This window comes from Phycodurus eques, chromosome 19 (assembly GCF_024500275.1).
Source record: "Phycodurus eques isolate BA_2022a chromosome 19, UOR_Pequ_1.1, whole genome shotgun sequence".
NCBI lineage: Eukaryota > Metazoa > Chordata > Actinopteri > Syngnathiformes > Syngnathidae > Phycodurus > Phycodurus eques.
In genome coordinates, this window is record NC_084543.1 from 4389177 (window position 1) to 4416580 (window position 27404).

At 39.8% G+C, this 27404-nt stretch overlaps 2 protein-coding genes across 2 annotated transcripts in view; both read right to left on the minus strand.

Annotated features, from left to right (window-relative positions):
- lrp2b (low density lipoprotein receptor-related protein 2b) overlaps window positions 1-16745 on the minus strand; it is a 39094-nt gene extending 22349 nt beyond the window's left edge. Inside the window, 26 exon segments of the mRNA XM_061664008.1 lie at window positions 112-320; window positions 958-1206; window positions 1339-1716; window positions 1825-1941; window positions 2017-2139; window positions 3969-4208; window positions 4497-4775; window positions 4864-5001; window positions 5624-5754; window positions 5863-5988; window positions 6588-6780; window positions 7110-7319; window positions 7994-8134; window positions 8233-8435; window positions 8522-8728; window positions 9606-9829; window positions 9935-10104; window positions 11151-11279; window positions 11381-11497; window positions 11864-12007; window positions 12423-12539; window positions 12653-12769; window positions 13478-13588; window positions 13839-13955; window positions 14276-14386; window positions 16679-16745. Coding sequence (XP_061519992.1) covers window positions 112-320; window positions 958-1206; window positions 1339-1716; window positions 1825-1941; window positions 2017-2139; window positions 3969-4208; window positions 4497-4775; window positions 4864-5001; window positions 5624-5754; window positions 5863-5988; window positions 6588-6780; window positions 7110-7319; window positions 7994-8134; window positions 8233-8435; window positions 8522-8728; window positions 9606-9829; window positions 9935-10104; window positions 11151-11279; window positions 11381-11497; window positions 11864-12007; window positions 12423-12539; window positions 12653-12769; window positions 13478-13588; window positions 13839-13955; window positions 14276-14386; window positions 16679-16745 — 4368 coding nt within the window.
- Window positions 16746-19034: 2289 nt separating this feature from the next.
- muc13b (mucin 13b, cell surface associated) lies at window positions 19035-27309 on the minus strand. The gene is made up of 12 exons (XM_061664010.1): window positions 27255-27309; window positions 23724-24209; window positions 23511-23633; window positions 23018-23127; window positions 22846-22904; window positions 22616-22776; window positions 22244-22375; window positions 21255-21300; window positions 21144-21181; window positions 20928-21015; window positions 20139-20415; window positions 19035-19904 (listed from the first exon to the last, which is right to left on the minus strand). Exons 1-12 carry the CDS (start codon window positions 27307-27309, stop codon window positions 19677-19679), a joined length of 1803 nt encoding a protein of 600 aa, XP_061519994.1. The 3' UTR covers window positions 19035-19676.
- Window positions 27310-27404: the final 95 nt, after the last annotated feature.

Consider the following 27404-nt stretch of genomic DNA (forward strand, 5'->3'; position numbering starts at 1 on the left):
GGATGCCCAACGGTCGTCTAAAAACATGCCTTTCGGTTTTCTTTGTAAAGGCAGAATTGAAATTGCAGAGTCACTGCTGAGTGAATACACCATAACAGAAGGAAAACGTACTTCCTGTCTTTCAGTTCCATTCTGGTAGGCACTCCATATCTTCTTCTGGGAGGTGTCCGCCCAGTACACCCTGGAAGTCATGCGGTCAAAGTCTACAGTCACGATGCTTGAACCGCTCACCACTGGACTGATGGTGGGTGGCTTCGCATTGATCCTGTTGGCGATGATCTGGTTACGCTTGGCCAGCAAAAGCACAGCTGCTTGAGGGTCTAAAATGGAAAGAAAACGTAATTAACTTCTTAGATGTTGTTTTAGTCAGAGGTGGGGTTCTTGAGTTAGACTTAAGTCATACATTTTAGGACTTAGGTCACAATAAAAATCTGAAGGACACAGTTGGTGAGAAATGCTAACATCACAGTTTAGCTAACTGATAGCTGGTCATAACTGATAGCTGGTCAAACGTGAATGAAGCATCATGTCATTTATGCATTAATTGAGAAGACAAAGTAATAGACAATCCGAAGACAGGTTTTAGAACCATTAAAAAAGTATGTGATTGTGAATGTGTTAGTACAGCTAACTAACGCAAATAAAGACACTTGAGTGCAAAGTAACTAATGTGTGAATATATCTTGTGACCGGTGGCGGCTGGTCAATAGAGGGTGCTGACGGAGGTCACCACACTTTCCTTAAAGACAAAAAATTAAATGCAAATATTTTCTAATGAACTGTCTGACGTCACAGCCGGATATCGCAGACCATTGTATCCATTGTATTGTGCCAATATTGGTTGCTAGCTTACGCTCATGCTGACATGGTGTGGGGCTTGCTTGATGTAACTTAAAGGATAAGACTTAAGACTTGCACATATGTGACATCCTCCCATTATAATTTGACTAAGCTCACTTATAGCTTTGCAGGTGCGCCCATCTGGCTCCAGCAGGTAACCGGCAGAGCAGTAACAGCGGAAGCTTCCTTTCTCGTTGTAGCACTCCTGGCTGCAGAAGCCCGGGATGAGACATTCGTTGATGTCATCGCACGTCTTGGAGTCGTTGAGCAACTGGAAACCCGGCCGACACTTGCACTCGGCCCCAAACGGTCCTTGAATGCAGATGTCGCTGCAGCCGCCGTTGTTCAGGATGCAATCCTCTTCATCTTTGGGAAATTATACAACAGCCATTGTTGTTGTTGCAAACATTTCCAAATCTGTATGTTCTGTGTTATGTGGATGGATAGATGGATTCTGCATAATTAAAATCTGAAGAATGAACTGTGAGCGAAACTCACTGCAGATAGGCGACTCGTCAGCTCCATTGGGGCAGTCCTTCTGGCCGTCGCACACTTTGTCTTGCTGAATGCACACCTGGTCAGTGGGACACATCCACTGGCCACTGGGACAACTGAATGGCGGCGTGGGACAGTTCTGCTCGTCACTATTGTCCCGGCAGTCATTTTCGCCGTCGCACAACCAGTCATTTGGGATGCATATCTTGTTGAGGCACTGGAAGTCGCTGGATAAGCAGGTGACGGGCAGGCAGGAGTTGTGCTCGTCGGAACCGTCCTCGCAGTCGGGATGGCCGTCACACTCCCACTCGCCCGGTACGCAGAATCCGTCGGTTTGACACTGGAACTCATCGTCGTGGCACAAGCCTGGGCCTCGAGTGGCTGTGGGGGGCACAGACACTATAAGACAATCTGATTCATTGCTTTCACCAACCTTCCTAGGTCAGTGACTTCCTAACAAATGACAAGTTCAACTGTGGCAAAACTTACGACAGTTTCGCTCATCAGAATGATCCCTGCAGTCAAACACTCCATCACAGTGGTAACTGTTACTAATGCACTGGTCGCCACTGGCGCAGGTAAACTCATAGGAGGTGCAGGAAAACTCTTTGTTTGGAGAAAAAGATGTGTTAGTCACCACACAACTAAAATGATTCCAACAGGGAATGAAGGTATTTCTACCGCAATTTTCCTCATCCGACCCATCCAAGCAGTCCTGGTCTCCATTGCACACGAGACTGTTGAATATGCAGCGGTGGTCGGGACATAGGAAGTAGGCAGGAGCGCAGGTCGTGATGGTGGAATCTAAGAAACAGTACAAGTGGGATTAGCGGATGACGTCACAGCAACCTCATTGGATGTTTGGTAAGTGCTAAGGTCTTATGAGATATGTGTGTAATGTAATTCAGCAATTTACTCAAATTTACGTCTAAGGTTCTAAATCAGGCATGCCCAAAGTCCGGCCCGCGGGCCAAATCCGGCCCGTGTCCAAATTTTCTCCGGCCCGAAGCATCATGTCATAAAATCAATGATATGTGGCCCGCCAGCACAGTTTACCACAGTAAACAATACACACATACAAAAAAAAAGGCATTTTATATTTCACCAGAGGGTGGCAGTAGACCTGTGGCTGCACTCTCGTCGCGTGACCCCTGTGTGAACTTTTACCCCTGTGGTATGTTTTTAGCCCATTTCTAAAATGGCAACTGAAACTAAAAAGAGGAAAGTTGACAACGAGGGCCGCCGTGTCCAGGAGGAGTGGATTTTTTCACTGACATACGAAACAACTGTGTCTGCCTAATTTGCCAAGAGACTGTGGCTGTTTTCAAATAATTTAATATTAAGAGGCACTACCAGACGAAACATGCTAACTACGACAAGCTAACGGCGAACGAATGTGCCAAAAAACTGAAGCCACTGGAAGCTGTTTTGATAGCACAGCAGCACTTTTTCACAAGAGCGCGTGACTCAAATGAAAATTCTACAAAGGCGAGCTACGAGTCTCAGTGAATTGATTTTTTGTGATGATCAAACCACAGTTTTGTCAAATTTCTGTCATCTGATTTGACTATAGTCAAATCAGAATAGTATAGTCACTATACTATTCTGTCAAAATGCACTGGGATGTGATTTGTTAAAACAAAATCAATAAATACATGTTTCTAAAACATTTCAGTCAACTTTCATAAAATAGTTCATTTGCATTTAATTTATTATTATTTTAACCTTTAACTATCCTGGTAATGCGATCAAAAACAGATTCTCATTTGCAATATCGACCTAGCTGCAGACAGCAAAGTGATACAGTTACATATTTACATGTTAATTTACAATGGTAATGGTTCGACAAATGTCAGGCCCCCATACATTTTCTCCTGACCAAATCTGGCCCTCTTTGCAAAAAGTTTGGACACCCCTGTTCTAAATACTGTGAATATAGCTAACACAATCAAGTTTTCTGAAACTGTCAGTGCTTGACTCTTAAAGCATCCATCCATCCATTTTCTACACCGCTTATCTTCACTAGGGTCGCGGGCGGGCTGGGGCCTATTCCAGCTATTTTTGGGCAAGAGGCGGGATACACCCTGAAGTGGTCGCCAGCCAATCGCAGGGCACCTATAAACAAACAACCATTCACACCTAAGGGCAATTTAGAGCCTTCAATCAACCTACCAGGCATGTTTTTGGTATGTGGGAGGAAACCGCAGTACCCAAAGAAAACCCACACAGGCACGGGGAGAATATCCAAACTCCACACAGGCGAGGCCGGATTTGAACACGGATCCTCAGAACTGTGAGGCGGATGTGCTAACCAGTTTCCCCCCAGTTTCCCCCACCGTTCCACCGTGACTCTTAAAGCATTAGATTCAATTAGAACAATCATCTTGGTACACAGACTGTGACATCAAAGTATTAAACAAGAAATGCATGGCAGTAAGTGGTGTGAATATATTGTGTTGATGAAAGGACTAAAAGTGTAAATGCCACCGGGTGAGAAAGTTGGTAAATTACAGTTTCATCAATCCCACTCCTGCACCTTTTGACCTGAGATAGCAAGTATAAACACACCAATTGTGACCTGGGTCCCTTCCATTACTGACTAAACTTTCCTAAAAGGGAACAATTACACTTACTGCAGTTGTGTTCATCTGAACCGTCTCCACAGTCGTTGTCGCCGTCGCACACCCACGCTTTGGAGATGCATCTATTGTTATCGCAGGTGAATGAGGAGGCAGAACATGTGGTGGGCACTTTTGTGGGACAGCTGACTTCATCCGAGCCGTCGCCGCAGTCATCTGTGCCGTCGCATCGCCACCCGTTCAGGATACAGTGCTTGTTGTTGCAGGTGAAAGCATTTGGCGAGCATGTCGCTCCTGGATGATGGGAAGCAAAGACGTATGTAATGTGCATGTGATGGCTCACTTCCATTTCTCTATTCATCTGTGAACTTTGGAACATATCATCGGTAACTTCAACATTCCATTTCACTTACAATACTCTATCCTATACTAAGGATATTGGACTTTTGGGTGAAATTTAGTATATTTTAGTTTCATCACATTTTACACGAAAGCCCAATATTATTAACTTTTTGTGAGTAGTGGATTTTCTTGCTTGCTTTGCACATTGGCACAAGTCTTTCATGGCTCGTGTTCAGTCACCTATAATGGTACAGTTGGCCTCATCGGACTTATCCACACAGTCAAAGTAGCCATCGCAGCGGGAGGAGTCGGGCCGACATCGTCCTTTGTCGCACTCGAAAGCGTAGTCCCCGCAGTTGTTGTCCGGCGGCGGGACGCTGTCGTCCTTGATGCAGTCCTGCTGGTTGACCTCCAGCTTCATGCCGTACGGACAGCCGCACACGCGGCTGTAGGACGGAGTCGGGAAGCAGAAGTGACTGCAGCGCCCGTTTTCCACCGCGTTGCACCGAGAAGTCATACCTGCAAGGAGAAAAGTGAAGCAGAAGTCAGGTCGTGTTTTGACCTCGTCGTCTTTCTCTGACGTTTTCACACGACGGGGTAAACTTACTGCTGTGGAGGTCGGCTGTGTATGCCTTGATGTTCAAAATGCCGTTGATTCCTTGTCTGATCATCATGTTTCCTCCTCCATCACTTTTTCTCATCTCAAATATCGCTTTGGTCCTGATGTCGCTGACATACAGGTACTCTGCAGGGTATAAATAAATGGTTTACTGTGTATTACTTTATTCTCTGAAGAAGTAAACATTCATTGATAAGTGTGTTTAAGAATTAAAGCCTAATCTACACCTGCATTAAATTTGGTCCTATACATGACATCATTTATAAATCATTTCAAAAGTAAATTCACTTTTATGGAGAGGTAATACAAGTTCGTTTTACAAGGTTTATGTATTTATTGTAATCTTTTATCTGACTTGTTACATTTGTATTGTATTACTTTTAATTTAGACCATTGACTTTTAAAGTGTGGTACAGGTACCACTAAAGGGACACAAAGAATCACTACCCAAGTACAGTTCAGTTGTATTTAACTTTTAGGTTCAATACATTATTACATTCACAGGTCGATCGATTCTTGGCAATCCTGTACACTGTATCGGACTCAGATAGGTTTAGCATTCTGTTAGAAATGCACTGAATCATACTGACAGTTGTTTATAATATTTTGGTAACCTAATATTTAGCAGTGGCAAAATATTGTAAGTTATTATTATTAGGGGAGGATTTTGTTTTTCTACAGCTCTCATTTGGTTGTGCGGCTAAACCTAATTTTTGTTCAACATTGAGACACAAATAAACAAACAGACCTGAATAAACAGTCAAAGAGTAAGGACTTGTGATCTGTCCAATATTGGTGAAGGTCTGCCTGTTGTTTCCTTGAATATCAATGTGTCCAATCTGGTGCAAGAGGGAGTCCACCCAGTACAAGCGGTTTTGTCTGTTGAAGACACACACACACACACACACACACACACACACACACACACAAAGTATTATAAACACACTAAGCTTGCATTGTACGCCTCCGCATCATGTACATGCTTACACATAGTCAAGGGCAAGTCCATATGGCCATCCAAGTGTTGTATTGACCAACGGTACCGCATTGCTGCCATCGGGGAAGCCCCTCATGATGACCGCTGGACGATACCAGTCAGACCAAAACAAGTAGCTGGACGCATAGACACAAGAGCACATTTTTGTTCGTGTGTGGCTTTTGCAGAAGTACAGTGGATATAAAAAGTCTGCACACCACTGTGTAAATGGCATGTTTTTGTGATATGAGGAAAAACATTTGACCAAGATAAACCATTTCAAAATGTTTTCCACCATGAATGTTACCTCGTATAACCTGTACAATTTATTGAATTTTTTTTAAACAATATTTTCAAGAGGGGAAATAAAAATAAACAACTTAGATAATGTGGTTGCACAAGTGTACACACCCTCTTATACAGTAACTGGGTAACCAGCTGGCTACCTGTCAGTGTCACATGACCACTAGAGAGCAATGTGATTGGCTGGATGTTGGATGAATTGCGAAAGATAGATTTCATTCTTTCCGGCTTTTTACCTAGATGTTGACCTTTAATTGTATTTTTGTGCAAACTGAGTGTGAATTGGAATTTAGATACAGTGTTGATTTTTTTTTTTTTGTGTACACTGAATATTTTGATGTGAAAAAATGTTTGAAATTCAATTTCAAACTCAAGACGGCACAGACTATATTTCCATAAACATTTCAACTGTTGGATCCGAATGACGACTCACCCAGCACCGGGATGCACTGCAATTCCCTTTGGGCTCCTCAATCCGGTGACGATGTCTCGCCGGGACTTGTCTGTGACTCTGAAGGCCACCACTGACCTGTAGGAGCTTGAGGTCCAGAACAAAACATTGGAGGTCCAGTCATAGGCCATGGCGTCGACGGACGAAGCCCTGTAGCCCGTCAAAATCTGTTGAACTGAGAGAGGAATAACCGAATGTCAATGTCAAAAAGGTGTGAATAGAATTTGGAATATAACTCCAATCAAAAGGCAGGAGAATTTATCATTAAAATTCCCATAATACATACAAGCAGCCACTTCATTAGGAACACATGCAAAACTCAAGTATATAGGACGTATCACAGAGATCTGCCATTAGTAAAATACTGTTAAAATACAGGTACATAATACAACGTACATTCTTGTTCTTGAATTTGATTTCATTACACTGTGTAAATAATGAATATATAGTGGGTGTACAACAGTACATCCATCCATCCATCCATTTTTTCTCACGCATACTTACCGGTTCCATTGAGGTTGGACTTATAAATAATTCCCCGGGACCTGTCGTCATAGAAAATAGTCTCCTCGTTGCCGTCAAACTCCACGGCGGAGCCGTAAAATGACGAGGCGAGCCCTGTGAGGGGAAGCGTGATGTCCTCCTGGAGGGATATTTGGAGGGGGATCCCTCGCACGGCCATGGAGGTTGCCAACAGCAAATAGTTCTTAACCTCTGTTCAACAAGTAAACAGTTTTTAGCCTTGACTGAACGTATTAATCATAATGGAGTAATGCATACATTTTTGGCAATCAAAAATACTCTGCTTACTAATTAAAATGCCTTTAATGCGTCACCGCCTACAATGGATGATTGGCACAGAATCAATCATGGAAAATGTACCAACTTATTAAGAATCCAAAAAGACCAAATTTGAGAAAAAATTATCCAATGTATAACCCCAATCCGGGCAGACTTTCGCTGTAATCTTGTCACCTCCCTCCTCCTTGATGGAAATGAAAAATAAGGGTCACTTGGTTTAAATGTACATATTTGGAAATGGAAGAATGTATAAACTGCTATCATGTAAATTGCAGGAGTGTAGGTAGGAATAAATTTCAAGTAATCTTTTCAGATCCCTTCCCAATCTTCAAAGGTTCTTTATCTGGACTTTGAAGTTAACTGCATTTGTGGCTAGACTTGTCGCGGTTGTTATTAAAAGTCAATTCCAACTATTCCTGTGGTCCGGTATACCGAATTTGGGTCCTTGTCAGTAAATAATTAAAAGGACGTGTACAGGTTTAGTGAAAATGGACGGCAGTACAGGCATTGGTGGACTATCCTTTACCGCACAACCGGAACCTTTATTCTAAGCAATATCAGATGATTTTGCCCTATCGTAAACTCACTGAAGCAGGTCCGAAGGTCCGCCTGCAGGTCGTAACCAAGGCGACACTTACAGCGGTATCCCAGACCGTCGTTGTCCGTGCGGTGGCTCAGGACGCAAATGTGCTGACAGCCGCCGTTGTGACGGCCGCAGGGGTTCATCACTGTGGGAGGAGATGAAATCAGGCTCATGTAGTCAAGGTGGGGTAATGTTGGTACTCGGGTGGGGCGGGCGTTGAGGTGGGGCAGCTGAAATGTTTACCAATGGGCTGCAGCACTGAGTGTGAGACAACAACATGGCCAGGTCGCTTGGCGGTACGATAGAGGAGCGCCGGGCTGCTGCCGTTGAAGCGGTTGGCTCTCACCACCCCCATCTTGGTCCAATCCGTGAAGAAGACGTGGTTCTCGAAGACAGCCATCCCAAAAGGATGTGGAGCCTGGGTTCCACCATTGAGCACTATTTTCCTGTACGGAGAACCACAAAATGGCCATGAAGCGTAACGAATGACAACATTTCCCACAAGAATCCACAATCCCAGTGTGGCGTTTACCTGTCCAAGCCATGATAGGTGACCGTTTCTATAGTGTCAAAGTGGCTGTCGGACCAGTAGACCCTCTTTGAGACGATATCTAGGCTAATTCCCATTGGCGTGCCCAGCCTGGTCTTCACCAGCTCCACGCGGTTACTGCCGTCCATGAAGGCTCGTTCGAGCTTCATTTGCTCATTGCTGACGCCCATGTCGGTGAAAAACATGTAACTGCAAACACAGACGTCAAATAAATACAAATGAATCACAGCAAGATGTGTGTCTAGGTTTTTGCCACTTAAGCGTAACTCATTCATGTGGATGTCCAATGAAATGCATCCATCTCCAAATACTTGTTTTTTTTAAATAAAATTACACAGGAAATTTGCAGAAAACACATTTAATTTAATTTGGAAAATCATTAACATACCAAAATTATAATTCCATTAAAAATTTTGATTACATTAGACATATTACGTACATTTACACATTATATAATTACATGAGGAAATTTGAATAAAATTAAGATAAAAATGTTAAATTACATTTATGACAATTACAGAAGCAAATGTAATTCAAAATAATTATTACATAGGAATTGCTAATTACATAATTTTAAATTCTAAGACTGTCTTTCAATTTTAAATATGACTTAAACTAATGCTTTAAAATTAGATGAGGAAATTGGACTAAATTAAACGAAAAAAGGAAACTTACAACTATATTTGATGTTATTTACAGATACATTTAATTAAAAATATAGAAAGTTTTAACATTAAATTACAATTTTACCATTACATAAGAAAATGTAATTGCATCAAAAAATTAAACAGAAATTATAATTATATCAGATTTCTCTCTCTCTTTTTTTTTTTTTTTTTACCAAAAATGTTACTTAAATTGATACATTTTATTACAAACAAATTACAAAATCGTGGACGTAAAAAACTAAATTAAATGAGAAAATTACAAGTAAACTGATACTAAATTCAAAAATCGTTTTGTCTTAAAACAGGTACAAATTAATTTGTATAAATTATTATTATTATAAAATAATTATCAAATTATTTCAACCACAATATAACGTCATCAGATCATTTCAACGCACCCCACTGTGGGGTCCAGGACGAGGCCATGAGGACTCTGCAGGTTCTCAGCAACCAGCGTGACCCGATTCCCTCCATCAAACTCGCACATGTCGATGCGCTCCACTGCGGCCTCTAAGACGTACAGCTTGAAGTTGATCCAGTCCACGGCGAGGTTCTGGACGTTGTGAACCGCAGTAGTCAGAACCTCCTTAATGTTTCTGCCGTTATAGTTGGCAGAATAAACCTGAAGAAAAAAAAAAATATTTTATTTATTTTTTTTTTTTTATAAATAAGGGGAAAATGATTCTTCTGTTTAAAAGCTTGATTTAAGTCACCAGCAGGGGCTGACCTTTCTGTTGTATGTGTCACTCCAGAAGACTGTCTCGCTGTGCCTGTGGTACGCCACGCCGACGGCCGAACCTTTGCCCTGAGCGGGCACCAAAGTTCGAACATAGCGGCCGTGGACGTCGGCCATCATCACCGCTCCTCCGTTTGTGAAAATGAGGTGCGGAATTCCATCTGGAAACAAAATTTGACACCTCTGTGACGACAGCGACGTGGTGATTTTGTGCCTGAAATACCCAAAAGACCTCAGTACAACGTTACGCTGCAATATCGAAGTTCACCGATCGATATAGCACAGATTTCTTTGTGGAACAGTAAAACCTGTCTGTCGTGGAAATCCCTCGCTACATCCAGAAATCTGTGGTTTATATCGATTGTCTGTTATGGCTTTTAAAAGCTTTTTACGTTTTACCTATCCACTTTTTCTTTTTAATCAACTATTTTAGCTATTTATCCTTAGAAAAGCTCTTAGCATTCGCTATAAACACTATGATACTTGCCTGTTTTCAGTTGTCCATTTATAAGTATCTGTCCCGAAACAAATAAAGAAAAATTGAGTAGTGCCTTGACTTACGAGTTTAACTTGTTCTGTGACCACACGCAAAACAACTTAAACATCATCTTTTCCCATTCAAATGAAAAATGCCATCAATCAAATAAATAAAAGATGTACTTAACGTATGAATGTTTAAAAATAAACCGTTATTAAAAATGAAATGCAAATACATTATATTTAAATGCTAAATAGATTAATTGTATTTACCCTAAAAAATAATTATTGTATTTTGAAAAGAAAAAAAATTACCCTGCATGAAAATAAAAAATACTGTTGGATTAAAAAAAAAAAAAAAAGTTTAGACAGCCCGTATGCACAGCTACAAGCGTAATTCTACTATGTTTCATTGTATTTCACATTTTAAGTATAAATTTGTATTAATTCAGTGATTCTTACGTGTGCCACTAGGAGGAGCCCGTGTCCCCATTTGTGACACTAAGAATCACTGCTTTGAGTGCTATTTTTATACGTTTAATTGTTGCAACTTTTTTCTGTCTTCAAATGTGTTCACAATGCCTAATAAAGTGTGAATTAATAAGTTTATTTGTGTTTAAAGCATGTGGGAGGGGTAAAACTATCAAAGAAAAAGTATGTAAAGTATATCGCAGATTTCCCCCTCTTGCGGGTCAATCTGGAACGTGTGCCACACGGGGCTTCGGTGTACCTGACACATTTGCCTTGCAGATGTGACCCTGCTCCAGGAAGTATCCACTGGCACAGCTGCAACGGTGTGTCCCAGGCCGGTCTTCGCATAGCTGGTCACATATCCCCCAGATTTGACAGTCATTGTAGTCTGCATGCAAAGAAGTCCAATCAAATGTCATTAATCCATGTGTGTAAGTGTGTGGCGTGGCCATGCAACAACAGCAATGCAACAATTATACATCATCTCACCTACACAGGAGCGACTGTCATTGCCGACAATAAAACCATCAGGGCAGTGGCAAGCGCCCCCTCCTGGTGACACGTGGCACATATACTCGCAGCTCAAGGTTGAGCAGCGCTCCAGGCCTGCGGGCGATGTCAATAAAAGTCCAGTTTACTGACACATAAATGGTTCTAATCATCTGCAGAGGTGTCATAATTCTTTGTAAGCTAAATTATGACGATCATGTGCTGCATTTGAAGGCAATTATCAAGTTCCTTCCGAGAGAAAGGTTAATGTTAAAGCAAGCGTTAGTATGGGCAGCGATAAAGTTGAGAGCCGTTATCATAGCAAAACCTCAGCAGCTACCATCTTAGAAAGGATTATGGGGGCACGATGTTCCAAAGTAGATAACCCTTGGACCTTTAGAACCCTATGAAAATTTGGAATATTCTAGTGTTGACTCTCAATAATTCGTCCAGTCAGTGTATGAAACTTAAAATCTGACATACTGCAGGTCTTGCCAGTGGTTGAGTTGGTCTCATCCGTTCCGCCGGGACAGTCTGGCTTCTCATCGCAAACTTTCCCCAAAGGGATGCAAGCTGTCGAGCCCGGACAGCCCCACTCGCCAGGGTAACAATCCCGGGAGTTACTGTCTGCAAGCAACATCATTCACTGTCAACCATCAACACTATCCAAGGAAAGCAATATAACAGCACATAATGTGCCACATACATAAGAAAATGGAATAGTCCAATGCACGAGAAGGGACGAATGGGGGGGAGCTGTTGACACGATCATGATAGATAAAACACTTTGATGTGTTTTTTAAGCAGATGCCTCACACTGACCACACCCTCCTTTGCCGATGGCATCTTTTAGGATGAATTTGAAATTTGATTGGTTAAAGAAACAGTCCTGTTGCTAATATAGTTGAAGTTACACCAGCCACCTCTACAGATTCTGAAGGCCCTGTGTAGATTAGATTGGCATGTCAGCACAGAGACGCTGAAAAAGAATCCAACATCAACATAAACGTGTTGGAAGCAGTGCAGCCAAGACTGTCCTTACCACATCCTTTTTCGTCACTATAGTCCCCGCAGTCATTGAACTTGTCACACACCCAGCGCTGGGGAATACAACGGCCATTCGTACACGTGAACTCGTTGCCGCTACAGCTCTGATACACTGCAGAAGGAAACAGGCAGAAGTCACATGAATACAGTTTGAAGTCCACGGCGCTTGAGCCACATGAACATGTAAAGCTTGTCCACTTAAATCTTGCTCTGGCTCAGCCTTACCGCAGCCTTGCTCGTCACTGTTGTCCCCGCAGTCATTCCACGTGTCGCACAAGAAGAATTGTGGGATGCAGATGCCATTGGCACACTGATATTGGTGGATGGGGCAATGGTTGGTGGCTGCAAGGCAGTCATACGGACACAGGAGGAATAATGAATAAAGAGAGGTTGTTTGACATGATGTTTATGATCTGGTTGTTGTTGGCAGAAATCCACAACTGCACTGCATTGTACTGAGAGTCATTACCAATAGTTAGCCCTAAAGGTGAGTTAACATTTTTCAAATCACACACACTGTAAGCTACAAACACAATCATATTATAACAGTATTCTCTTAAAAAGTTGATACAGAACCATTTAAACATTATTCCCTAATGTGTCTTGCAGTAACCTTGTCAACCTCTGTGTCCAAATATTTGGTTGTTTTGGTGGTTTTTGTTCTTCTGTCAACTACCGGACTGAACTAACTTCCGGGCTTGTTTGGCCAGCAACTTCCGGTACTTTCCCGGGCAAAATCTAATTACCAATTTCCACGAAACTCAGCACTTGAATTTGCGTACAACTTACCATTAAATAAACCATTAAATCATTGATTTCATTAAATCTTTCTCTTTTTTTCCATCGTGTTAATGAAAACACGAAACCTTCGGAAAAGGGCCGATGCGTCTTCTTCGCCGTCAGTTATTTGGAAGCCGGATAATCTTTAGTAAAGCTCGTTACCACCATCTACAGGACAAGAACGGGACAGCAACTTCCCACTTTTTTGGTACTAGCCGCTAGGAAATCGAATCGCCTACTTTTGAATTCGTTGATCTGCGCTTTACTTACTGCAGTTATATTCGTCCGAGCCGTCTCTGCAGTCCTGCAGTCCATTGCAATGCTGCGAGTTGTTGTAACAAGCCCCGTTGGCACATGTCTTCTCGGTGCACTGTGGGTAGTCTGCAAAAAATATATAATTAAAAAAAGAGCAAACAATACAGATAAATATCAAAAATATATATTTACAGTGATATTTATTTATTAAATTATGTAATATTAATTAATTCAATTAATCATATTTAATTACATCGTATCAATTAACAATTTATTTAAAAACTATATTATATATATTAATTGATATGCCCCGCCCTGCAAAATAAATAAATAAATGAATTAAATATACCAAATATATTTTCACTATATATCTTACTGCAGTTGTTTTCATCAGAGCTGTCCACACAGTCCTTCACGTGGTCACATTTGTATTTTCTGGGGATGCACTGGCCCTCATGACAGGTGAACTGATCTGGGCTGCAGGTTCGACCGCCTGTTTGATTCCAAAATACCAAACAGAGGAATCAAACTGGAATTACAGTATAAAAAAAAAAAAAAAATGGGGTCATACATGCATTTTCATCTCCATACCACATGTTCTTTGTTCATCCGAACCATCCTTGCAGTCTTTCTCCCCATCACAGACGAACCCCAATGAGATGCATTCACCGCTTGTCACACATTTAAACTGCTGTGAGCTGCATGATGGACGAGCTGTCCGGGTAAACGAAACAAAAACCAAAGGAAAAAAGCAATGAGATTGTTGCCTGTAACTTAACCCTGTACCAATAAAATGGAGACAGGAATACTCACGGCAGTTGAGCTCATCTGAATCGTCGGTGCAGTCTTTTACACCATCGCACTTCCAGGCAATGTTTATGCAATGTCCACTGGTGCACTGAAACTCCTCGCTTCCACAGCTCCCTGCAGGAAAACACACAAAACCTGTGCTTTTGTAACAACATTTTGTTGTACACGAAAGAATCACTGAATAAAACAAAATACATTTAAAAGGTGAAATACCGTCAAACATATTAGAATGAAGGGAAATATCTCATCAACGGAAGCCAAGAAAGAGAAGGCAGATGCAAATTCAAGTACAGTTCTAGTTCCGTTGTATTTAACTTGCATTCATCTATAGGAACGTTTTTTTTTTTATTTAAATATACATTTATTTAGGTGCAACCTGTGCTTGAATTTTATGTGCAGTCGATTTTAATTGAATCATTGAAGTAATTTATAAATTAATTCCACTTAACTAATAATAACCGAAGTGTTAACGTTGAAATTGTGCATGTTTTACTGATTTACAACACAAACAGTTCAGTTGTATTTAACTTTTAAGTCTAATACAATTAGCATTTAATGTTTAAAAACTGTTTGTAAAAATGTCTTCCGGTGCATTTTTTTTATTTGAATTTTATGTGCAAGTGAATTGAATGCAATTATTGAAGTGCAGTTTTTTTCCGCCATACATTTAAGAACAGCAGTCATGTTGAAACACAAACGAAACAATGCCTTCAGTTCAATTGTATTTAACTTTTAACGCAACTCAACTCACCTTTATTTATAGAACACTTAAAAGTGTATAGGTTCAATATATTTGTATTTCATCTTTAAAAAGGTTTGATTTAACCATTAATTTGTGTGAAACAAAGGTGTGAAATACATTTACAACCAAATCATTGTTTAAGTAGTTTTTTTTCTTCTTCTATATTTACGGTAAGTATAAATGCTAAGATTCACTGGCTTACAATGATATGAAATATTCTTTTTAGGAATAATACCTCTGCCCTGTTTTTGTTGTTTTGTTGGACATTTAAGCTTCGCACGCTGATGTATTTTAATGTTGGTCATTATGGTGGTATTTGGAGCGCTAAGTGTTTTTTTACGTGGTACTTGGTGTCAAAAGTTTTAGAAGCATTGCTTTACTATAAAAAAAAAAAAATATATATATATATATATATATATAAAAAAAAAGGACGCAGACAGTTAAAGGTAGATGATTCCCTTTGGATTTGCCACCAGTTATTTCTGACCACAGAGTTTTGTTTATGGTGGTGTGTTTACGATGGCTGTTTATGATGTTTCCACGCTCAAAACATGTGATTTGGGGAGTTAAGTTTTCACCGTGAATGATCGAGTCCATCTTTATAGTTAATAGTCCAACTGAATCAGCAAATCTCAAACTTAATATGTGTACTTTGGATCTGTAATTCATATGCGCTTGTTACCGCACTCGTGTGGAAAAAACATACGTGTCAACAAAGTGCACACGACAGTCATCCTTTTTCTTTTTTACGACACAGCGATCTAATGAAGTTCAAATCTTGCGTGGGACAAAATCGAAATTACATTTCTGTATTTGCAACGTCTCGGCTGGATTCACTGGCATAGTCTTTATTTTGGAGTCAGCCAGCCCTCCCGCAAACGTCTCCGGTTGGCTCAAAATGCTGCAGCTCGCCTCTTAACTGGAGCTCGTATGAGGGAGCACATAAACCTGGTTCTGGCCTGCATCCACGGGCTTCCTGTGCATTTTAAAGTTGATTTCAATATTATTTGATGTGGTTTTCAATCTTTACACTGTCTCGCCACGCTTTACTTCTTTGAGCTGCTCCTTCCCTATGTTCACTTATCTTAAAACCCACTCTTATTATTTGGCATTCTCATTCTGTTTCAGCTCTGGTAGTTTTAAGGCCCCTATCAATAAAGTTGAGACAAAATGATTCTATTCTATTCTAAAGTGAATTACTCGTCCACATATGTATACAGTAAACACACCAACTTTTGAATTAACGCAACAATATCTAACATCTCATACCTATTCAAATAAGGCTTCAAAACTTGTATTTAAAACTTTTTTAGTTGTAAATAAATATTTTTAGTTGAATTAGAATGACTATTCAAATCTCATTTAATATGATAAAAAAAAAAAAAAAATCATAGAGTACTTTTGAAGAATAAAAGATATGTGCATTACAGCATTTTAAAACATTTATTTCATAAATTTATTTTCAGAGCAGTTTGGTTGATAAAATTATGTTTTTCTTTTTTTAAATAAGCCATTTTTGTTCTCGTTTCCAGGGATTTGAGGAACTTATTGTATTTTGGAGGCTTTACGATAGTGTTTCGCCATTTTACGTACGTGTGTTATTATTTGAATACACAGCACCATTTTTTAAAATTTATTTATTTTAAAAAGCGTTCATCTCTTACCTCGAGCTGTGTGAATTCCTTGAAAGAGCAGAAGAAGCGACAGAACCTGAAGACCTTGAAGGTCCATCACTGATGAATCCTCAATTTCGCCCTCTCAATGAGTTCCACTTATCAGAAAGTCACACATGGAATGAAATCATGCTAAGTGTTTATCCCAAAAGTGGCAGCGAAGACGTTGGAGGATGGCGATGTACTGTGAAGCGCAGCGAGCAGCAGACCAAGATGACCTCCCGGAGGAATACAGATTTTTTTATGGCTTACCCCTTTTACATAAACTTGATCTAAGATTAACTTTGACCTGTTGTCTACATCAGCAAGAAAAAAGAGCCACGCACGTTTGTGTAACCGCAGCAGCATGTTAACAAGGGTTTACTGTACTTAAAAATGTATACTATTTTACATTGAAACATATTGCTAGATTGCTAATAAGCCCCAATGACAGAACAGAGCATTATCGTATTATTAAAGGCAAAATGTTATGTTGGAGTGCATTACAACAACAACAAAACACAACAAAAATCTTTAACTATATATAACTTTCATATTCAATGCATTGTAATTCAATCGTTATTTTAGCACCGGTTTTTTTTTAAATTATCAGATATTATGCGGTGTTAACATTGAAATAGCATAAAGTTACAGTGGGTTACACTAGTATTAAATGTACTTTTTTAAGAATAAAAACTTGGACTCAGTTTGAACGAACACTTAGGCCTAATACTCTACTACATTTTGACTGGTGCCTTGAAATACGAGTTAGCCCTCTGCATCCATTCAAATATTGGTTTCTTAAAGGGTTATAACGATGCAACACCGCTACATTCGTTATCCTGTCTATGGCGTTTCCCATTATGCATAAGCATTATGCTAGAGGACTTTCAGGCAAAGTTAGTCATTTCCTTTGTTTTATGTTTTGTTAGACTGAAACCTTGAAATTAGCTTCTTTTTAGAAGTGCTAACTATTTGCGAAAACGCAACTTTTTGTGAAGTGAGATCAGTTTACTGCAATCGTACACGTTTGAATCTAACATTTTTATTTGCAAGTCAAAGCAAAGAAATTTGGCCAAACGATGTTTCTCACCTCGAAAAACTAGTTATTTGGGTCACACTTACCTCAAGGTGGAGAAAGTTTTGAGTACGAATGCATTTTGCCGAGTGGCCAAAATGAAATGTTGACATTTCATTAAAGTCGTCGTCCCAAGAGATCCCTTATAGACAATTGAAGCTCTTTTTGAAGATAAAGCTTGGTTGTTGTTTTTTTGTTTTTTATAATATGAAAGAGCTGCGAGATTTATATTTGACGTTAATTACTAAAGAATGACTTTAGTATCATTAGTTTTTTAATTTTATTGTATTTTTTTAAAGTGGATCGATATTTCATGATGTTACAACATCCCCAAACAATACAATTCTCCCAAGGCATCTCATTTAGGCCCTGTAAAAGCCATTCACAGACAAACGATTGCGTTATCACACCTTCCCTGTGTGTGTTTTAAAGCGCGTGACCTTGTTACATGGCAATCATATTAACTGCAGTGAAGCACAAAGTTATATTGCTTTGGTTTCCTCTTCTTTTTTCATCCTTCCATTCATTTTCCACAACAGGTGTCCTCATTTAGGGACACAGGTGAGCTGGAGTCTGTCCTAGACGACTTTGAGTAACCGTGACTCAACGGCCTTGAGTCAAGGCACACACCTATGGACAATTTGAAGTATTCATTTAAGCCCATCTTCTTTTTGTAAATAAATGGGCTTTATGCACAAAAGCTTTGATATAAATAAACAGTGGTCAATCCATATCACTCGAGATCAGTGATTCTCGAAATTTGGCTAGTGGTACGCTGGCACCCTCTAGTGGTACGCCAAGTAGTCCACTATTTAGATCTCTGGTACACCAATAGCCCAAAAAATGAGCTCAGTGTTAATGTTAAAACTGCAGTGTTGGTTACAAAAAAAAAAAAAAAAAAAAAAAAAAAAAAAAAAAAAAAGAAAACAAAAAAATCAGTAAAGTACATTTTTTTGCGTTTCATGTATTATGCATTTTTAAGTTCAGTTGTATTTAACATTTATGTACAATTCATGTACATCTAATATTTAAGAAGTTTGTAAACATTTATTTAGGTACAATTTTTATTTAGATATTTTGAATCATTTAAGTTCAGTTTTAAATGTTCCATTTTTGCCTCTCACCACAACACATTTTATATCATGAACTGGAAGGCAATAGTTGGTGATAAAACACATACTTTGATTTACTTGACATGTACAAATATGAAAAAGTTAAGAAGACAGTAAAGGATTGTTTTTTTTCTGACCACCAGTAAAGCATGTTGTGTTGTGTGCAATGTACGTTACGACCGCTTTATGGGGCAAGCAAGGATGAGGGGAGAGAGCAGACAGTTATCCCTCACCTGGTGTTAGATGACAGGGCTCCCCTGAAACGGTGGAAACAAACCACTTTCTTGCCTGTGTGCCACAAATAAACGCTTGAAATTTTGAAACGAGACAAAACGGCTGACAGTAAATAAAAGCACACTACTACAACATGCATTTAAATATCAAAATGGATGCAGATAATGCCATTTAATTTGAGTGACAGCTCACTCTAAATGTCTTACAATAAATGGTGTTAGCTTTAAATATACCCCCAAAATGACAAACGACAAACAATACACAAAGATTATTATACAGAATAAGCCTTATACATTTTACTTACAAGTGGATAATGTAATACAACCATAAATGTACAAAATTTAAACGTAAAAATGGAAGACGTTTCTGTGGCCAGAGAACATTACAAATTAGCTGGAACACTACTGAACTATTTAAAGTCACCCAGTGAGATATTTACGTGGCAAGGAATTGCAGCAGGAGAGTAAAAGGCAGACTGGAGTTCCCCCTGGTGCCGTGCTGAGCACCCTAACATACTTCAGCCAGTGCAAGATCCCTGAGCAGTTGTTGTGCTTACACTTTTTGTTTCTGGTGACAAAACTATTCCTCAGTAGTTGAAAGGCCTTCCGTCGTCATCTGAGTAGTTGTGGTTATTCTGGCCTTGGTTCCGAGCATACGGGTTGATCTGAGGCCGATCCTGGGCGTAAGAGTTGTTCACGGCTCGGGACTCTGTATACGGGTTGTTCAGGGGTCGAGTTTGGCTGTACGGGCCGGTCTGGTTGCGAGGTCGCGCGTATGGACTTCCATTCATTTCTTCTGAGTTGTCATTCAGCCACTGCAATTCAAAAATATTCCTTTATTTGCAAATGCAGCCTTTTTATTGATCCTAATCAACTACCATATTTCCACACTCTGCTGTAACTGACGCCATGCCCGTCCACACAATAAACATCCTTTTCCCCTTCAAAAGCAAATAGCAGCTTTCATATTAAAATAGCAGTTTTACTATTAATAGCCATGTTTCCAGTAAGCTGGAGTAGAAAATAAAAAATGAAAAATGAATACTCACAGAACTCCTCCCGCCCGCAACCAGGTTTTGGCGGCTGTTGCTCGCCGTCATCTCCAGGTTGGTCCCGTTGTCCCAGGCACTGGAGGCTATGGCCCGCGGAATCCTGGGCATTCCTCCACTGGGGAATGGTTTTACGCCCATGGTCGGGTCGGGCTTAATCGGAGGACCCTGCTGATTGGTCGGCAGGTTGGTAACTAGGGGATCTTTATCAGAAAACCGGCTCACGTCGTGATTCCTGCTGTCTAAACCTTTGTTTTTCTTGGTCTTCTTTGGGGATCTATCAGAAAAATCAGAAGATTCAGAAAATAAAACATCATGTGGTTGACTGGCAAAGCACATCGAATCATTGTACTGTGCAGTATTTTGAGAGGCAATACAAAAGAGACATAAACCCCCTTTTCCGAACATTGTCAACCAGTAATTCTCAAAGTGCAGTATGTGTACCACTATTTGAACGAGGGCCCCCTCAAGTGGTACATGAAAGAATCACTGTCGAAGTACAGTTGTGTTGTATTTAACTTTTAAATCCAATACATTTGCATTTAATCATGAGGAACTGTTCGCTTTTAAACATTTATTTTCGTTCCATTTATATTTAACTTGTATTTGAAATACATTGCAGTTGACTCATCATTTTTCATTTTTTATTTTCCTATATTCAAGCACAGTGTTTTGTCAAGTGCAAAATCAGCTGGGATATATATGCTCCAGCTTACCCGCGACCCTAGGGAGGATAAACGGCACAGAGAATGGATGTAGTGATATAACAATAATAAAAAAATAACTCACTTGACTGACATGACAATTAGAATGATGACTGTGATGAGCAGCAGCCCCCCTAAAACAGAGCCGACGATCACCAAGGCCAGCTTCCATGCTAACGACAACAAAAAGAAGGACGATGACAACAAGAACAGAATTTTCTTTTTCTTTTTAATTTGATGGCATTTGATAGTAATTTAGACGAAAAAAGGTTATTTGAATGGCGTTGACGGTCCTACTCACATTCTCCGCAGTCAAAACCAGAGTAACCAAAGGGACAGCTGAAAAGAAAAGAGGAGGAGGTCGTTCAAACATCATCACCGCAGGGCGTTCGGTGACAAAGAAAGTACTTACGGCACACATTCCCAAGTCCCGTTGGGTGTCAGACCACTTGGACAAGCTGCAGATGAAAAATTGGATGTGAACACACGCTGTTTGGCACAGGGGGCAAAAGTAAGCATACTCTGTACTTAAGTAGAAGTGCAGATACTTGTGTTAAAAAAATATGTTTTGGTTAAAGGAGAAGTACTGATTCAATTCCTTTACTTTCAGTGGATGTAAAAAACAAAAAAAAAAGTCTACACACCCCTGCTCAAATGCCAGTTTTTTTTGTTTATATTAAAAAAGGAGACCAAGATAAATCATTTCAAAACACAATTAATGTGGATGTATAATGCATGCAAAACATGAAATCTTGTAGAAAGGGAAATTAAAAATAAACAACAAAATTAAAACAAATTGTAATAACGCTAACTAGAGATGCGACTGTACTCAGAATCCACAAATTGCATTCAAACTCTTAATAAATGGGAGTCAGCAAACACCTACCACTATTTAAAGTTCAGCTGTTTTCATATTTTTCTTGACGTTTTTTGCTTTCTCTAAGAGGCTTGTGGTTTTAAGTTGCACAACACAAAGTATTTGCCACAATCCATTCTTGGGGCTGACAACATCAAACGATTTTCTTAAATAAGGCCACAGATGAATATTTTGCTTTAACGCTTCCTGGTTCACGTTCCTCCAAGATCGCTTTTGTCTGTTGGTTTTTTCTGCCTCATAAGACCCCAAGATCTCAAGATCAAGATCAGTAAATAAAGATCTCAACTCAGTTAACTTCACCTCTCACTCTCTGTATTTACTCTATTATAGTCTATTTTGCCTTTTTTTTTTTTTTTTTTTTTTTTTTTAAGTTACGTCGCCTTCCGCACAGGTTGACAAAAGCACAAGCATATTTTGACAAAGTCAATAATGGAAACTACAGATGTCTTTTTTTTTTTGCCCTCAAATGTTGGGAGTAAAAGTAAAAGGTTCTCAGAAAATTAAACACAAAGAGGTGAACTTACCAACACACATTCTCTGACTGTAGTCGGTCATAATGTAACCCTTCAAACAGTCGCAGAGAAAATCCCCGCTGTCTCCCGCTGTACACTTTGCGGTTTTCCCATCACAGGGTTGCTTAATACAGAGATCGGTCTCTAGGGGTGCAAAGAAAAAATGAAAAGGAGTATCAGTAAAAGCTGGCTCAGATCTTGTCCCTTTGGGACTGACTGACGTCATAGAAATTGTAGACCTTTATATAATGAATTGTAAATGTATAATCATACAGTCATATTTGAACAATAAGTCCAAATGGAGAGGTATACATGTGGGTAATAATATGAACAGTAAGTCGCAATAGCTGTATAAAGCTTAAACGGGAATTGGGTGAAACATACTTGCGAAGCTTGAATTTGCCAGAAGACACTCGTCACATTTTGAGGCATCGCCTATGATGTCGACGATTTGCTGGGTTTTGACTTCAGCAGACGTCTCGAAGACCATCTCCACAGAAGCGTTGACGCCTGGCCTGGCTCGTACTTTGGGATTTTCAATGCTCCTATACGGACAAAGTTGACACGATTAGAAGCAAAACGCTGCAAAAGTGCAATCTTTTTTTATCACTTACTTGAGTTCCAGCACAATAGACCGAGAGTAGCCAGAGCCTTCTTTAAAAAGTGGACCAATCTGTGTTGTGGAGATAGAATACATAGATTTTTTTTATATATATATATATATATTTTTTATATATAAAGAGTTTTATCAAACAATCCCATGTGAATGTGGAAGAGAAAGATTACCTGCTCAGAAATTTGCTCTGCAGCGCGTTGAAATGCGAGGGACGTTTTGATTTTCATGTCATCTTCAAATGGTATTCCGGGCACCTGCAGTTGTCCGGGGAAAACTTTGGCTGAAATAAGACAATATTTACAGTATATCAAAAAAGAGAGAAATTAGCAAAACCTTTTATATATAGTCTTTATTAATTTTCTAAGAATCAGGTATACAAATGTTTGTAAAAATCCTATCAAAGAAATACTAATTGACTGATAAAATGCAAAAATAATCGTATTATGCTTGTTAACTAAATACGGTGAACCCCGACATATTCGCAGTTGGGTGGTGCCAAGGAACAATGTAAAAAGGTAACAACGTAAGGGGTAGAAAGTACAGATATGTTTACAAACATAGGAAGTAAAAATAAAAAGTCATCAGAAAAATAAATACGATACTGTAAAAATATGCTTCAGTACAGTAACAAAGTATTTGTTACTTCCCACCACTGCTACTCACCAAGCTCACAACGCCGGCTTTCCTCATTGTAGTAATCGCCAGCCAGACACACGCATACACGGGTATTATTGGCACGAGCCTCGCATTCGCTCCTGTCAGGACACGGTTGGAGCTCACAGATATCTACACAGCAAAAAACAAAACAAAACGTAAGCCTTTCAAGCAGTACGTGTTGAAATGCTAATAGCGTGGATGCAGTACTGATAGAAGTACCTGGGGTCTCTGTGGGCACAGGATCTGTTGGTGGACTGGCTGAATCAGTCGAGTTAGTCGTATTGACTTGTCCAGGTGTTGTCGGTTTAGGCGGATTGGTCGGACTGACCGGTCCGGACGTTGTCGGTTTAGGCGGGCCGGTCGTACTGGCCGGTCCGGTTGTACTGGCCGGTCCGGTCGTTGCGGGTTTTGGCGGGCTGGTCGTAGTGACCGGCCCAGACGTTGCGGGTTTTGGCGGGCTGGTCGTACTGAGCGGCCCGGACGTTCTCTGTCTTGGCGGGTTGGTCGTACTGACCGGTCCGGACCTTGGCGGTTTTGTGGGGCTAGTCGTACTGACCGGTCCGGACGTTGTCGGTTTAGGCGGGCCGGTCGTACTGGCCGGTCCGGACGTTGCGGGTTTTGTGGGGCTAGTCGTACTGACCGGTCCGGACGTTGTCGGTCTTGGCGGGCTGGTTGGATTGGCTGAGTTAGGTACGACTAGCTCAGCTGCAGCATATGAGGTAACATCAAAAATCAAACGAAGAATGCGAGACAAAACAAGAAATTGCAGATTTCAGACTTAGAGCTCTATTTTTGTAGAATAAAATACATGAAATAATATAATAATATATAATATAAAGTCGGCTGTATTTACACCCATGAGGCGCAGACACCCATACATAATCCAAGAGTTACACCAAGCGTGCATTGGACTTTCGCTGGTTTCTCTAGTCGAAAGTCCCGGAAGTCATATACGCGACCAACTTTTGCCACTAATTAACTAACTAACTACATATATAAAGGGAGCTACTGTACTCTACCAAAAAAAAAAAAAAAAAACATTTTTAAACAAACTATAAAGTTAACTGAACTGTACTTGAGCAGTGATTCTTTCGCATACCACTAGAGGGAGCCCTCATACCAATTACACTTCACGCTGCCCCCTGTTGGTGTGCAGCGTAATGATCATTTCCAATACAACACGTATGGACTTTTTATACGTCACATATTTTGGCTTCAGTGTGAAACAGCCAAACCAGCCTTAAACCACGAGATTTGAACTCTATCCAATAGTTTAGACAACATAATTCATCGAAAGGGTGAAAACCACAGGTGCACTTAAAGCTCATTTAGGTTTAAAAACAAATAAAGGCAAGCCAAAAATTCTGTCGTCTGGAAATTAGCCCTCAGAAAAAGAGAGGGTATAACAAAAGGGTCAAAAGGTGGGATTTGATTGCCTTTATCAACACAATGGTAGAATATTTACACAGTGTGCGCTTGTACTAAATCTGATATTGCGTGTTTGTAGAGAGTATGCGTACCACACCACTTTAATTTGGTCTCAGTTTCCCTTGCTTTTCTTTGGAAAGAGTAAAGTAAAAACAAAAAAGTAACCCCCCCCCCCCCCTCCATTCTCTTGACTCAGTCCAACAAGGGAAAAAGATTAACAGCTTGAAACTATAATAAACCGAACAAACAAATTCAACATTTTAGCTTTGCTCCCTGGATTGAATACTGGAGCAAAGAAATAAAAAAATAATGCAATCTGCCTTAGATAATGTCATTCAAAAAAGAAGATGTAAAGAAATGTTACTTACAGAGAGCAAAGAGGCAAAGGACGAAGACAAGTTTAAATTCTGGCGCCATCAGAAAACACCAGAATAATAAATATACTGTATATTAAAAAACAAAAAACAAAAGAAACTAAAGACGATACTGAGAGAGCCGTGAATCGAATAGGCTTTTAACGCCGTCTCACCTTGGATGACGACGACTTGGCTGTTGGACACACTTTTTAATGATTAGCCACTCCTTCAAGGAGGCTGGAAATGTGTGGACAAGTTCGCTTCCTGTCCAGCAGCGATAACCTCCTGGACGGACGACATGTCAGATTAGACATTTGTTTCCTTTTACATAATGAACAGAATGTGTTCGTGCACCTGTACACTCTGAGAGCCAATACAAGAGTTCGATCAAATATTAGACCTTTTTTAAGACATACTGTAATAACATAATTCAATAGAACGTAAAGACTTCAACAATGTGTGCATCACGATTGCATGCATTGATCGCGCGGCTCCTTCTGGTGTGTGCATAGAAGAAGACGGTCACAACTGCTCAGTAAGCCTCAGTAATATTAGTTGTTTTTGGAGGATAAACAATGTCTGTAAGTATTGTTATATTGTCTGTGTACATTTGTTTGCGGTACCGTTTGTGTTCAAATATCCATTGCGTAAAGGGTAATAACAAAGCAATTAGCAGTCTATAGTGTTTTGCATCGTGCGTTAGCATTAAGCTAAAGACCCCTCGTATTAAATCTCATTAGATTGTATAAATGTGCGTAATAATTGCCATTTTTAACAAATTGGTTCAACAGAGGTCTGCAGAATAAAAATAGGGAGTTCTGGACTGACAAACGTAATAACATGAGGGGGTTAAGATTGAATTCCTTCCATTTAGTTTTTCCTCTTTTTATTAATTTACAACAGTTCCTCTAGTTTTTATTTTATCCCGAAACAACCTCCTCTACAAACATGTTTCACAACTTAAACGTTGTTACGGGGAATCCTGGAGACCATTAAGTTTCGGCTGGGACAAAGGTGCACCAAGTGACCTTTGAGTCCTAAACGTCACACAGGATAATTCCACCTTGGCTCTAAAAATAAACACATAACACTCACATACAGAGTGATAGCCACACAAAAGTTGGAACAATCAATGTCAAACTTGGTCAATGAAAGATAATTAGAATGAAGCAGATATCCCATAATTCCCCATTTTAATGACATTATCTCGAAACTTTGATCCCGGATGCTTTTGTGAGGCGACACGCACCTTAACGCTCGCGCCGTCGTCATCAGTGGGTGTTGGTGGAAAAACTCCTCCTATGTGGTATGACAACCAGATAGGTTTCGATTGATAGGTTTCAAATAAATGTCAAGTCATTCAAAGGACAAATCATTTCATCAGGCAAGTGCCACAAGCGCAAAAGCATTAAATTGATAATCATTAATTGCAATAACATTGACTTTAGACTTTTCTCTTGTATGGAAAACAGTGTTACCCAACCTTTATTCAGTCAAGGTATGTATTATATTAGAATAGTGGTGTTATATAGGTTGCTGGCATAGCTAGATTTCTAAATTAATTTGGAAGGAGTCGCATTGAAATATTTAAAGGCCATTATTTAGCCTGTAAATAATTGCATTAATTGATATACTTGGATTATGTTTGTAAATGACTAATACACAAATGATAGGCCACCTTATTATATTTATACATATATAAGTCTTTCCCCTAATTCCAAAAACTTGCATGACAAAATAATGGTACTTGCATAATTATTAATAAATGTTGCTTCACATTTGGTTTTATATGAAACAAGTTTTCCATATTATTTGATTTTTTTTTTTTTTTTTTGTAACCCACAAAGGTTTTATGACCATCCTGCTGTGTCAATAGAGGTGTGATAACAAAGTCTTAACATCAGCCTGTATCATGAGGCTGACTGACTGGAAGTCCAAAGTCAAAAACACTAACGGCCTTCCTTACCCGCACCCAATCGACTGCTCCCGGCAACGGGCGCGATTGCCCACACGTCGGTCATCGGTGGAACTGGGCCATGATGAAAGGGAAACAGCAGAAAAGCAAACAAGGTTGAAAGTGTTCCTTCTTCCCTTGAGAACCTTTAGACGGGTTCCC